The 14,735-nt window shown below is 44.2% G+C and overlaps 1 protein-coding gene and 1 non-coding gene across 2 annotated transcripts; one reads left to right on the top strand and one right to left on the bottom strand.

The window, feature by feature from the left end:
• Positions 1-7,896: 7,896 nt before the first annotated feature.
• Positions 7,897-13,598, bottom strand: rpn1 (ribophorin I). Its single transcript, XM_053412260.1, has 10 exons — positions 13,238-13,598; positions 12,489-12,553; positions 11,143-11,449; positions 10,842-11,051; positions 10,557-10,749; positions 10,327-10,426; positions 10,103-10,241; positions 9,380-9,499; positions 9,019-9,264; positions 7,897-8,926 (listed from the first exon to the last, which is right to left on the bottom strand). Exons 1-10 carry the CDS (start codon positions 13,475-13,477, stop codon positions 8,744-8,746), a joined length of 1,803 nt encoding a protein of 600 aa, XP_053268235.1. The 5' UTR covers positions 13,478-13,598; the 3' UTR covers positions 7,897-8,743.
• Positions 13,599-13,815: 217 nt separating this feature from the next.
• Positions 13,816-13,888, top strand: trnaf-gaa (transfer RNA phenylalanine (anticodon GAA)). Its single transcript has one exon. It is a non-coding gene; the product is annotated as a tRNA-Phe (tRNA).
• The last annotated feature ends 847 nt before the right edge of the window (positions 13,889-14,735 follow it).

Genomic DNA, 14,735 nt, shown 5'->3' on the forward strand with positions numbered 1-14,735 from the left:
TGTCATAAGATGCCTATCTGTCTGATTAGCTCCACCCGCCCCACCTACTTTAACATTTAGAGCACCTTTTACAAATACATCTTTTATTGTGGAAGATGATTATAGCACCAAAGAAAAAGAGAGTGACTTATTTGTAAGACATTTTTTATGATTTTAATATATTTATAGTTTAGGCCCATCTCCATCATAACAGGTTAAAATACAAATAATGTGATGATAATAATAATACGAATATATTTTATTTGTAGACACACTAGGACACCTTATAATATCATAAATACCGCAAATTAATAGTAAAATAAATAAAAAATCAGATTAGGAGATTTAATCACCTATCAATACAAAAGATGTGGCACAAGAATAGTTAAAAAGCAAAAGATTAAAATAGGGTTAAGAGCCCAAACAGTATGTACAGTATATGTGGACACGAGGAGGGAATACAAGTAAAGCTAAAGGTTCGAATCTGATAAGCTCAATTTCCTACTGTAACTGTACATGGCATAATGATGCCCTGCTAATAAACACATCGAAACATGATAGGGTTCAGTTTGTAACATGCCCCGTGAGTTTCCTGTGATTTTGGTCAGAGCAGGCCCTGCAGTTATGGCACAGGCCTCACGTTATATATAGGTCTGTGTTATCATGGGCACAGCACTTTAACAGTCTATAATTTAGTACATAGAACACCCACAAAATTTTATAATTGATGTCAGGCCAGTGCAGTTTAATTTAACGACCACGCATCCCCCTCCTCTCCTCCTCCTCCATTCACGTTTCTCATCACTGACCTTTTCCCGTGTCTTCAGAATTGCATTTACAGCCCATATATTCAACCCGGTGCAAAAAGGTAATGATGCTGCACAGAATTTGTTTTTTGGAACGTGCACAGTCGAGCATGAGTAGTTATGATGGACACTTGTGTCAAAGAAGAAAACATGTTACAGCACACACGCGCACACGCACAGTCTTCCCCTTTTAATACCGCGGCCTCTCTACCGGCCCCGGTGCTCTGATGGTCTCCAAGACAACCGAGATAACGGTGCAGCAGTTTTCCATATCGGTCCCGGAGTCTATTATAGCTCGGGATTAGCTCTTTTTCCGAAAAGGTCACACACAAAGTCACCAAACCTGCCTTTTCCCTGTCTGCACGCACCCTGCCGCTCTCTGTCCGAGGAGCCACATTCATAAACATGCATGTACGTTTTATTCAATGCCATTAGCCTAATAGCACCGCGTCTTTTCTTTTTCTTTACACTGGTAATAAAGATGAGAGCCGTCTGCGGGTGTAGAGCAGCCAACACAGAGGGAGAGATCCCCACTGCAAGCACAGCCAGTCAAGGGAATGTGCTGTCATGTAGCGACCCCTGGTGGCCGTGTGCGTATGTGCACGCTTCAACACCGCCAGTCCAAAGATCCAGAAATCCTACTTTTTCACTGAAGTTTCAGCAGGAGTGGTCCAGCGAATAACATTGAAATTGCCTAGTATTTTTTTTAACAAAGTGTATGTCTCCAAAACCTGGGAAATCATGTACATATTTTGGAAAACATGTTCTTGTCTGGGATTAACACATAGCCTTCCTGCAGCAGTGGGAGAGAATGAAGCCTCGAAAGTTAAAGCAATTCATCCATGAGACCTGTGTTGATGACATACAAACCCTCTGTGTGAAGACTGTGATGTGTATAACTATTCATTATTAGGACAGCACTGCACTGCAGGATGTAGTGCTTGTGTATGGCTGTAAGAAGAGTGAGGAAGTCGGATGCTCATCCAGTCAGCAACACTGAGAACAGTACCAGACCGAGGCTTCACATTAGGGGGAAGGATGCAGAACTGACTCCAGACTCATAATCAACAGAGCTAGTTTAGAATAAACTGAACAGAGGGTGAAGCAACACAAACTATGTGATTTGCTTTGCTTTCAATAATATGTTCATTGTTTATTGCGATATATGGACATATTGTAAAAATAGGAAATGAAATTATATTTATAATTCAAACTCAGGGTCAAGACAAAAGTTATTTAAAATAAAATACGTAGAGAGGCACAAGTAACTATACCCATGTCTCCAAGCTGAGATGGTAGCATGAAGTTCCGTGTTTAAAACAAAGATCATTTCATTTTCAGAATCATTATACAGCAACTCATTTTATACATGAGATTTCTTAGGACAGTTCAGAAGTTAAAGATTCCTGCTGCCACAAATAATTCTCTTGAACTAGTTTTATCAAGCTTGCTTTGTTGTGGTTTGACCACAAGAATATGTTGCAAGCAGGAATATCGCTGATGTTGGGATAAACTGTCCATCTATTTTTTATTCTTATTCTAAAGAGAATGACTCGTCTTTTCGGGTAAGGGTCATTTGAACTTATTATTTAAGGTCCTGGTTTTCTAATCTTCATTTTGTATTTGCTATGTGTTTTAAGGTCAGAAACTCTGACACTTACACTATAAAGGTGTTCTAAATCTTTTGACTGGTTGTGGCAGGAGGGTTTCTGAGGTACTGAGCGACTCAGAAACTGTAGTAATCAAGCAGCACGCAGACAGAGACTAAGTGCACAGCTGGAATGTTCCAGCTGGGATTCCCGGTGGCTGGACAGGAAGTTAGAGGAGCTCTGGCAGGAAGTGTGTTCTCAGGGAGGGCCAGCATCGAGCGGAGAGAGAGAGCGGGGGATGTTTCCTGTTGGCTCTCTACACGTTCAGACGCCTCGCTTACTCTAACTGCCCCCATTTCTCAGGTCAGTTCACACCCAACATGAGAAGTACATAATGAAGCATCCACCTAGGTTCTCTGTATTAAATGATAGGAATGCTATGAGAGGATAGTGGTGAGCCAAGACAGTAAATTATGTACACAGGGATAGGATTGTGTCACAGGATGCAGATGTCACCACATAGAGTGAAACTTCCTGCCCATCAAAGCAGTCAGTGCCACTTTAATGGACTCACCATCTGCTGCCCGCAACAGAAAGTGAGTCTGGGCTCATGGAAATAGGGCGAGAACATTCAGGAGAGGGTGGGAGAGGAGAGCAAGTGGAGAGGGAGATTGGAGGTAGAGATGTGATGGAGCGATATGTGGATTGCAAGAGGAAAAATCTCTTTGTCTCTCCTGAGCTCAGTGGACAATCAAAGTTTCCTATCAGCTCTGGAGTAGGGGAAATTGGCTGCCCTGGGAAGGAGAGGGCCACTCGCACAACCAATGGGAAGTGCCCCTGTCACTCTAATCAGGTCCGATAGAGAAAGTAGGAAGTGTGTGTGTGTGTGTGTGTGTGTGTGTGTGTGTGTGTGTGTGTGCTAGTGTATGTGTGTGTGTGTGCTCAGAGGTGTGTGCTTTGTCACACTTGGTTTCCCTCGCCCTCACATGATCCAAGATGATACAAACTCAAAAGGAGCGTCAGACCTTCATCTGCTGCTGATCCCCTGCACTGAGGGACATGTATGAGCCACGTGGGCACGTTGTTTGGCAAAATTTGCCCTGAGACCCATGACCATCAGTGCTTTGATGGAGTGCCATGTGGCAGAGATCAGTGGGTCTTAGTGGGAGCTGTGGACAGTTGAACACAAGAGCTGCAAGGGAAGAGGATTACTGTCTCATCAATACAAATCCATACAGAGAGGGAGGTTGACATCAATATGCACAGATACACGCAGAGCACAGAGGCCTTGAGCAAAAGTGTGTGTGCGCGATGTAAACATCCGCACACGACGGTGGACTTTGATGCTCGCCCTCTTTTGTGCCGTCCATCTTTCCCGCACTCCCTCCTTCCCCACCTCCTCCATGCCAGACAAGAATGTGTCTCTCGGCACCCAGGGCCCAATCCCCTGTTTGAAGTCCCATCTCCAACTCTGCTCTCCCAACTCTGTCCTTCCCTTCTCGCGTCTTGTCCGTCTGTCTGACTGTCTGATCTGTCAACCCTGCTGCTCTCCACCTCCTGCAGCTGCGGCGAGGGCCACAGACGCCTTCATTGTCCTCCTCTTCCTCGTCCTCACGCGTCTGCACCCGGCCTGATCACACCTGCCACCTGCACAGGACGCAGGGTCCCGGGGCCTGAGCCGCGAGGCTTTCATCCACCCCTCACCTCGCCCCTTCAGAGCTTCTCATCCCGGCACCCTGTCACTGAGGAATGGCCGCTGCACAGGGCTGGGGGAGAACGGGACACAGAGCTGCTGTTGTAGGGCTATATGTTTTAAGCAGAGCCAGAGGGAATCAGCACAGGTGAGGTGTGTGTGTGTGTTTGTGTGTGTATGAGGGCAAGTATTGAGTTTAGATTCGCCTCATATTTCTTCTGTTCTATGACAACCATTTATGGACAGCAGGATTGACTGAATTGAATGAATGCTGTGAGGAGCGTGGGTGTGTGTGTACGTATAATAACATGCTGACAGTGAGGGTGGTGGCTCTGTCTCAGTGATTTATGAGAGTGTGCTGTGAAGGGTCTTCTGAGCAGGATATTGTTCTGTGACTGGTGACTTCTGCCTCTCTCTTTGTGTGTGTGTGTGTATTTCAGAGTGAGAAAGATTAAGAGGGAGAGCGCTGCAGGTGAGCCCTCAATGTAATCAATCACCGCCACGTCACGAGGCCTGGGGCTTGTGGATTACCCCTTCAACTGATACCTAGTCTGACTCCACATTTTTTTGCATATTCATTATTTTTCTGGCAGATAAAGAGAGAACACCCTCTGCATCATTACTATACTTCAGGAAAGGAAGATAATAATCAGCCATATGCCTGAGCAGGGGTAGGGGGTGGGCATGAAAACTCAACCACATGGCATAACCAGTCCCACACCCTTCATATACCCCACCATTTACCTCACACACACACACACGCACACAGACACACACACAAACACACACACACTTTGTCACATCAGGATACAGTGCTGCACATGAATTCCGGTTTAAACAGTATTCTGCTCGGCTCACACCAACAGATAAACCGCAGCTCTTCTGCGACCAGTAATCACATCCTGGGCCACAGGACACGGCTGGAACTGAAAAGACTGAGAGGTCTCATCATGACCACTTTATAACTGTGGCTGATGGGCTACATCAAGAAGACGCCAGGTTCCACCCCTGTCAGCCAGAAATCTGAAGCTGCATTCGGCACAGGATCGTCGAAACTTGACAGTTGAAGACTAAATGTGGATTTCTGCTGAGGCTGCAGATGGTAGAGTCAGAGTTTAGTGTCAAAAGCACGCATCTACTAACCCAACCAGGCTTATTCCAAAAGTCCAGGCTGATGATAGTTGTGTAAATGTGTGGGGAATGTTTTCTTGATTAATTTTGGACATAAAGACACAAAATATACATCATCTCAAGCCGGGTTCAGGAACACGAGCAGACTACCAACAGGAGATTGGCAGCATGAATGTGCAGCGGACAAATCTGCAGAAATGATTTCGTCATGGAAAAGGATCTAGACGTAAGGTTCTCAGCAAGTGACAGCAAAGCGCAAAGGAGGGAACGACCCAGTATTAGTATGGTGTCTTTAAGAAAGTGCTCATTGAGAGTATGGTCTAACAGCTTATTAAAGAGGTCATTTCAGGGTGATTCTTGACCCTTAAAGGTCAAATTTTAAAGAATAAAGCTGTTGTGAACTGTTCTCATATAAAAGTGAGGCATAAGACACAATTACAAAAAATGTTGTCCTTCTTATAGAGGATGATCAAATAATTCATAATTTTAATCAAATAATTTATCCACTGTGTAGAAATACCCAGGTGAATATTTTGCCCCACAAAGCCAAAACACGGAAACACTCCTTTTTTCTATAACTGAGTCAAGACCCTCTTTACTTTGGCCTCCGTCTCCTGCCTCTCTCCATCCGCTCTCCAGATGTCTGTAGACTTTCTAGCCCACTCAGTTCCTCCTGCTCACCTGTCTCCTCTTTCCCATCCGCTGAGCTTCCTGGCCCTCAAACACTTTCCTCTATAAATCAGCCATTTCCACCAGCTCCTTGTCAGATCGTCTGCTTATGACTCTGTGTTTCACTGTGTGCCTGCTTGTAGTAGCCTGTTATCTCTACCTGCCTGCTTGTCCATCCGTCTGTCTGCGAGCCGGCCCCTGTTAATTAGATCTATCAGGGTTCCTTCACTGCACCCGCCTGCACCAGCCGGGACACAAAAAAGCTTTAGAAAAATACTCGTATGCTCTTTTTGGAGTGCCTAAACCGTAGAGCAGCGCCAAAATGTTTTTTTTTTTTCAGGTTTTATGTAAGGTCTGTGACTATTATTGAAATCAAACTAAAAATACTCTACAGTAAATATTTAACAATCTGTCTGAGTAAGGCTGAGAGCCTTCAAACTTAAAATAATCATTCTCGACATGTTTCTGTCGATTTTTCTGTCTGGCTTTGTTAGCAAATTTGAGCAGTTAACATTTTAAAGTAATTTTATTCTAATATCTCCACTGTTATTTACCTCAAGAAGTAAACTATCTTTATATTCTGTCTCTGTCCATTATAGGCTGCAGCTCATCTCTTGAGGGTGGTCGGGGAAGCTGGGGCCAATCCCTGCTGATACTGGGGCGAGAGGCGGTGTACACACTGAACAGGACGGCAGCACATCACTCGGCCAACATACAATTATAAACAACCATTCATTCTCACATTCACAACTATGGGCAGTTTATAGTCTCTAATAAATCTAGGCTGCATGTCTTCGGACTGTGAGAGGAAGTCAGAGTACCTGGAGAAAACCCTTAAACACGGGAGAACCCGGCCTTTCCATCAGGTTCAAACCCTTTTTGCTTTGAGTTGACAGTGCAACCCACTGTACCATTGGGCCACTCCTATCTTTAGATGTATTAGATGAAGTAGAGATGATATAATATGAATTTGGTGGAAAAAATGTACAGGGTTGTGGAATACTTCAATGATTGTGTAGATAATGTGAATCCTTGGAAAGTGGTTCAGAGCTGTTTTTCCCCCCCAAAATCCTGTTGACATTATTCAAAGGATGGAAAGAGTATCCAGAGAGCTGAGGCTTAAGGATGAATTCAGATAAAGTATTTCCAATTTCGTGATCAGGTTCATCAAGTCCACACATCCCCCCGTGGGAATCTTTACTTCTTATTACTCTAACAATGTTACATGCAGAGTGAAGAGCAGATGTGAGCTCAACACAGTCCGTGGTGTTGAGGTGGACGTGTGCGAGCAGCAGCAGTCGGCCTGCAGTGGTACCCAGTGAGAATCAGGCTCTCCACAGTCTCACTGCTCCGAGTCTCCTGAAGTATAAACAAAAATGCCATTGTGTGGCCTTTCACCAGCCTCGAGCATCAGTGCTAACAGACATTGTCTTTGCCTTCCCCCTGGTGTGTATTTTCAGAATGATTATTGTATGGCACATACAATATGTTAACATTGTCATTGTGAGGCAATTGGGGGCCTGTTATTATGGAGCAGGAAATGACCTGCCAGGACCCGTGGTGACCTCAGAGGGAAAGTGGCGACCTCAGACTGACCTCGAGTTTGTCCTGGGCTCAGACTGTAATCGAGGCAGGTCGACTGCTCCACTGACTAGGGAGGGAGACGGTGATAGGTGGGGTCTCTCTGAAACAAGGAAGGCAACAATGTGCTGGAAATTCCCTCTGAGGTGCCAGTTTTAAAATGGGCACTGGTCACAGTGAACGTGTGGCCTGATTTTATATTTGGTGGTTAGTATGGCAGTTACATTTGTATCCGTTTTTCAATAGCATGGAAAATGAGTACAAATGCAGGGTAAAACTTCAGGAGGAAAATAGTACATCAAAATCTCGTGGTGTTTCTTGACTCAAGTGCGCCCTCCTTTGTTGAACCAATGTTACTGCTCCTCCAAATGAACTAATACACCAGTAAATAAAACCAACCAACTCTATCATCCATTTTTATACACCAGCTGTGTCATCACAATAACAATTATAACTTTTTCTCCACATTTTATTTCAAATTTGAAAGCATTCCATTTCATTGCCCATTTCACAAACATCTGTGTCCCATTTCTCATGTCTTTCCTCACATACAACCTAATCTCATGTTCACTAATCTCATGGGAACCAAATTACCACTTACAAAACAAAAATCATACAAGATATAGAAAAAATGACGGAAGATCAAAAACAAGCATTTGGGAAGTCGCTTAAATCAGAGCTTTAACATTTTTTTCCCCAAATATAAATGTCAGTGTGGGGCAAGTAGAAAAAGGTTGTAAGTGCAAGAGAGCAAAGATTGGACAAGACGATCCCCTTCATTCTAAAGAGCCAGAGAGGATTCAGTCTTAGCATACAGTAGATCTGAGTAAAGACATGAGACTGAACACACTTGGGCCCCTCAGCTATTCATTAAAAAAAAATCCCGTAACCGTACATTCTTTAATGGGAAAAAAAATAAAAATAATACAGAGTCCAGATTTGAAAACGAAAACTAATGAAGAGTCATGTCTGAGCAAACGGTGACAAACGTAGCAGACACAAACAGAACCAAGGAAGTTGTGATGTAGCTGCTGTAGAGCAGAGCATGCAGTGACCTCCGGTTTATCACAAGGCACAAATACACACGTGTTTGGATAAACCCATCACTACTGTACAATGAGATGAGAAAAAGTCCACGTCTGGGTTCAACGATAGTAAAAAAGGTTTAAGCATTTGTGTCACATTTCTTTTAATTCTTAAACATACAAACAGTTGTATGGTGTAGCAGGGATGGTATGTGTTCGTTTGTGTGTGTCTGTATGTGTGCGTTTGTGATTTGGTGTGGCAGGAGTAGTTTACAGGGCATCCAGCAGACTGTCGATGCGACTGACAAGCTCCTGTCTCTTGCTGGTCAGAGTCTTCTCGCTCTCGATGTACGCCTCCTTCTTGACCTTACCCGCAACCAGCCGCTCCGCCTCCTGGCAGGAGCGACACACCAGCTCCTTCACCTGGCCATCGAGCTTCTGCACCTCGCCAACCTGAGGACGCGAAAGAGGCGACTTAATCTGTCTGCACACACACATTTTATGTAACTCACAACATTTCAAATACACACGCCCACGTCACTCACCTTATCAGCCAGGTCGGAGCCCTCGGCTTTGAGGCGGGCCTGCAGCGAGCTGATTTCGTTGGTGAGAGCGCGGTGGTCGGCCTCCAGCGTCTTCCGGCCGCTATTAAGCGCCCCGGTGTCGCGGGACTGCTTGTAGCGGTTGACCACCTCGTCCATGTGTCTGTACAGACCCAGACGTTTGTTAACCAGAGTCAGCACCTGCTCTGTGATGGAGGCCACCTTCATGCGTACCTCAGCAGCAGGGTCCTGAACAAAGAACCACAGATTTTAATTTAAAAAAAACATACTCATAGCACATGTGAGTGAATCATATAAAAAGGTTGGATGCAGACAGACAGACAGACAGAGACCACCTCCTCACCTTTGTGATGGCAAAGTCCAGGCGGACATAGATGATGACAGTGAAGAAGAGAATGTAAAAGGCCCCGACAACCAACAGAGGCTCCTGCAGCATCAGGATCTTATTGAAGTTATAATGAACCTGGCAACAACAGGGAACAAGTTCATTATTAGTTTAGATACGAACATCTTCTCACAGTTCAGTGTTTCCCATTAATTATCCAGACTGTCCTGCAACAGCTTTATAACTAATCACCAACCTAATTTCAAGGGCTGAAATTATTTACATAATAATTTCAATAAATCTTTTAAATAAAATCAGAGGTTTGAACTGAACCGATAATTTGGAGAACTGTTACAGGCCTACAAATTTGTGAAAAAAACTACTTGTTTAGAAATGAAGTCATATTCTCAAATATGAAGGAGTGGGCCAGTATCAATAAATACAATCAAGCCTTAAAGATGGCATACAGATTAAAAGCATCAATATTCTTACATACAGCCCAAAGAGGCTGCAGTATCAATGCGACCCCACAGACAAAAGCAGACTGGTAATTTTGCTGTTCTCACAGGCCTCCCGCCACAAAGCAGGTGTACTGATATATTTATATAACTTTTCAGAATAAAAGCCTGATCTTGTTGATTGCTTTTTTCCAGTCACATCTTGGAAATATAATTTTGGTAAAATCATGCTGCACAAAAATTCACACAATTATTTCAAATAATGATGTTATGTTGCCCTTACCACAACATCCTGAATGTGCTGCTCCACCAGGTTGTTCTTGCTGGCGATCAGCACAGGTCGGCCAAAGGTATCAAGATATGTATAATGCAGCTGGTTTGGCATCCGATCAATTTTGTACGGTGTGTCCACGTGGATGTTTCTGGTTGAATGAGACAGAATAAACTTAGATGCAAAAATCCACAACTCAACTTTACTTTTCATTAGATTTTCTTACAAACACTCACCTAGCTCCCTCTGGAAGGATGATTTTCACCGTCATGGAGTCGATGACCTGGTCATCGTACACGTGATCAACTAGTCTCATCTTCAGTGCATATTGGTCACCTAGGAGACAAATTGATGCGACATGTTAGCAACAGACCCTTGGATTCAACTGTTATGATGTAGGAGTTTCTAATTTAGGGATGGTGGGTTCCTCAGAAGTTTATGCTGGGCTGATCAACAATCAACTCACCCAGGGTGTAGAGGTACTCGTAGCTGGGCAGATTGTAGCCAATGATGTAGTGAGTCTTCCAGCCTCCGAACAAGGGGAAGCGAGGCCTGACCTCCACCTCCACTGAGTCGTCCAGAACCTGAAGGTGGGAGGTGGAGATGTTCCCGATTTCATCTCTGTAGTAGACATCCTGGGCCGAGGCAGGGAGGATAGTCTGAGGAGAGAAAAAAAAAAACATTCTTTTTCATCATCATCACCTTAACAGGAAAAACAAGTCAGATGACAGTTTGTGTTTTAATGGGGCACCTTGAAGGATTTGACAGATGAGATGCCACTGTCTGACTGACGCTGGTAATCGTAACGTGAGAACGGGCCCTTAAGAGCAGCTCCTGTGTGCCTCAGGTCGACTGTCTCCTCCACAGCAATGTTGCCCCAGTGAGACACCTCAATGATGCGAGTGATGCGGCTGATGGTGAGGAAGGGGGAGTTGTTTTCGAAATGGAGTTTCATCGCGTCCTGAACAGAAAATAACACACAGCACAGAATGTTTCAGTACTCTTCCTCAAAGCTTCATTTGTAACTCATAGAAATGTTGTAGGAGCCGCACCTCACTGAACGGGGCCACATCACGGAAGGGTCCGTACTCAATAAACTCATCCGTCTTGGTGGGGTTGCCGAGCTTGGTATAGGTCTCCACAGTTTTGGTGGCCAGGCGGACACGTGTGGTCTGGCTGCGTGTGGGGTACGGTGAGAACAGGTAGTGGTTTCCCTGAAACACCACCAGCTGGCGCTCGGCTTGAGTGATTTGTGTGGGGAAGGGCTTCAGTACATGGCTAAATGTCATTTCCACCTTCACCATCAGCTGAGCACCAGCTGACAGAGTGGAGGGCAGCTGCACTCTGTAAAACTCCCCACTGCACAGGAACAGATGACAGAGAGAAGCATGGATTAGGTACAACTTTCTGATGGGGTTCATGTTGCTGCGGTTTGTTTTCAGGAGGTCATTCTTTCAGGAGGTCATTCTTCTAACAGAAAGGGAGGAGTTCTAGCCCTGAAACCAATAAACGACAAATAGTTATTAATGAGCATTTTCAATGACCTGACGAATTGATGAGTGAAATGTTTATCATTAACCAGTTGATCAGTAATTGTCAATAAGAATTTCGACAAATTAATACTGTCAGTTAATCTGTAAAAAAAGATCTATGACATTGGTACGATGTGAGCAGTTACTCACCCACTGTGGGTCTCCCAGTTAACGGACTGTGCACAATGTGGAGATCTTTCTGTGTCAGAATCAGAACTAGTAGAAAAGCTTTCTGAGGTCTGATTAGGCCAGAGCGGCCCGTCTGTGACTACCGGCTCATCACACGCTCAGCTAAAGTAGTAAGTTATGCAGACACTCGCCTCCCTAAGATGTAAAAACTTGAAAGACTGGATGTTTCCAATGGATTGACTGGATCTACTCAGACTGTGACATATGGGTCTGTGTTTGTGAGAGAAGTGAGAGAGGCAGAGAAGAGCAGGGCTGCAAGTGTGTAATGAGCGAATCATAGTTTTCTCTGTTTATGCTGCTGTTACTTAGTACATGTAAAAATCAAACCCTTAAATAAATTTGCACATGTATTTTTAAATGCGTAAAACACTATTATAAAACATTTTAATCTTTTCGGTTAGTGGTTAATAATCAATCAACCATATATTGACCAGTGGGAAAACAATGTCTTCCATATGATTATAAGGAATAACGTTCTTTATCCCCGTCTGAAGGCAAGAGGAACCGGATATTGAAAAGTATTCCCTTGGAATTGAAATGCATTTTTAAGTATGCCCTTCGCTTTGACACAGTTAAATAAATAAAATATATATATATATATATATATATATATATATATATATATATATATATATATATATATGCTTTGATGACCATTTAAGAGTGTGATCACTCACCGTTGGCCCTGAATTGATGTCTGCTGGAGCTCGAGCATGCCATCCTCTTCTTCATCACCCTTCACCTGTGAAGACATACCTGTTTGAGCATACTCTCCTTAACATGAAAACACTTGCAGACAAAATACATGAATTGTGATTCATTTACTGGATGATTCAAAACATAACAATCCCTTTATGTAAACGTAAGTAGCATATTATCCTGTCTACAGAAAAGTTTCATTCATTGAGGCAGGGGGCAGAGCTGCGCAGTCACACACGGAAGTGATCTGTCCAGCGCATACGTGTCATTCAGCCACTGATGGAGCGTGCAGCGCTGCGGAAGTCAACGTTTTCCAACCCACATTCTCCGCTAACATTAATGAATGAGGCTCATGTGTCCCGAGCTGCTCGCACACACTCACATTACTGCTGATAGGAGCTGAGCTCATCTGAAGGTCTTGCACAGCGAGTAAACGTCTATGAACTGAAGCTAACGGTGGCTAAGTGCGGCTGTCGGCTAACACAGATCGCTCACAATGAATCGTATCGCACAGCTACAGACTGATTTAATGCACAAAGCAATCGAGTTAATTCACCGCTCCACTATTGCTGTTGTTAGGCACAAAGAAACACGTGAGAGCTGCAAGACTTAGCGAGCAAGTGCATGTAGCATCATACCGACTAGCTAACTGGGTGAAGCAGCTAGCCGGCTGCAGACCACAGATGTGCAGGCGCCGTTTCAACTCGTTCATTGACGTTTGTCTCACCGAGGCTCCGATGTAAGCCAGGTGCGGGGCCAGGTCCGCCTCCACCGCCAGAATGAAGCTCTGGACCCCGGTGTGTCCCTGGTTGGACAGCACGATCTCCGCGGTCATCTTCGCCAGATGGGAGCTCAGGTCCACGGTCTTCTTCACCTCCTCGTTCACCAAACCGTCCGCTGAAACCCCCGAGCCCACTGCGGCTACCAGGAGCAGTAAGGCGGCGAGCACAGGCGCCTTCAGAGCCATGGTGGAAATTAATTAAGAGCTGAATGCCGGGATAAGGGCGGATAATGCCGAGGGGGACCGTAGAGCAGCAAAGAAAGGCCGCCGCGCTGCTCTACATCAGAAACGATGACGCTTCACTCAGTCCGACGTGATGACGTCACAGCAGGGTCTTGACAACGTGCCGTGCGTCTGAAGCGATTGTGAAATCAGACAACGAATCACTACAGTTGATATTTACGAGGATTATTTCAAATAAAACCTTTAACAGTTTATCTGTGTGTTCTACTCTGTGTCGATTGTCTGTAAGGTGTGATAAAAGTTTACATTAAAATTGTGCTCATTTGAGTACTCTACAGCTCGCCGAAATAGCTCAGTTGGGAGAGCGTTAGACTGAAGATCTAAAGGTCCCTGGTTCGATCCCGGGTTTCGGCAGGATTCTTTTGTGGTCTCTGCGGAGACACGTTTTGGGGAACGGTACAACTCCCAGGACCAGATCACATGTAATGACATCATATAGATTTATACAGGGTTTAAAAACAATGACCACTAACAGGTTGACTAAAGTTTCTTTGGAAGTTACCTCATAGTTAATTTGAGAGAACCTTTATAAAACGCACCCTGAAGATTACATGTTTCATATAACCTTTGAATCATTTTCCAAGAGTTAAGAATAGAATGGAATAGATTATATGATTATGGTCCAGTGAATCTGCTAAATTGCTTGGATGTGGAATTTAGTTCTATTAAAACCCCAAGAAGGAGGCCACCTTCATAAAATAAAAACAATAAAATAATCAAGACATTTATTGGTCATCATCACATGTCTATCTATTGTAAACTGGTCAAAAAAGCTGCTGATGCATTGATAGCTCAGTGCACTGGCTCCACCAGATCAGAGAGCATTGTGAAGTATAAGAGCATGGGGCATGAGGTGACCTCTCCTGGGGTGGCACACCTGGCGGACAGCAAAGACACATAGACAAACATATGCTACCAGTGTTAGAACCATGTGACAGACCACAGTGAGGAACCTATACCAGAGTAGGGGAAGAGGGTAGCATGTCACAACTAAACCACACAAAGCTTAAGTACAAAACAAATTAAAACAACAAATCGTCACAGGACCAGTTCTAAAACTAGTTTCATGATTGAATGTTTGAATAAATGAATGTGATGATGAACAAAAACAGAATTGTTACACAAACTGCACGTAAATGGTGTTTTTCCACATGAGTAGTGATCCAACAAGTAACACAAAGTACGACATGAGTGCAGTGCA

This window comes from Pleuronectes platessa, chromosome 2, assembly GCF_947347685.1.
Source record: "Pleuronectes platessa chromosome 2, fPlePla1.1, whole genome shotgun sequence".
NCBI classification, from domain to species: Eukaryota; Metazoa; Chordata; class Actinopteri; order Pleuronectiformes; family Pleuronectidae; genus Pleuronectes; species Pleuronectes platessa.

Excerpts from the sequence above, each read along its gene's own strand:
- rpn1 (XM_053412260.1), bottom strand. The coding sequence starts at position 13,477 with ATGGCTCTGAAGGCGCCTGTGCTCGCCGCCTTACTGCTCCTGGTAGCC. Across the intron at positions 12,554-13,237 it reads TGGCTTACATCGGAGCCTCG|GTGAAGGGTGATGAAGAAGA; the intron begins GTGAGACAAACG and ends ATGTCTTCACAG. Across the intron at positions 11,052-11,142 it reads ATGTGGCCCCGTTCAGTGAG|GACGCGATGAAACTCCATTT; the intron begins GTGCGGCTCCTA and ends TTTTCTGTTCAG.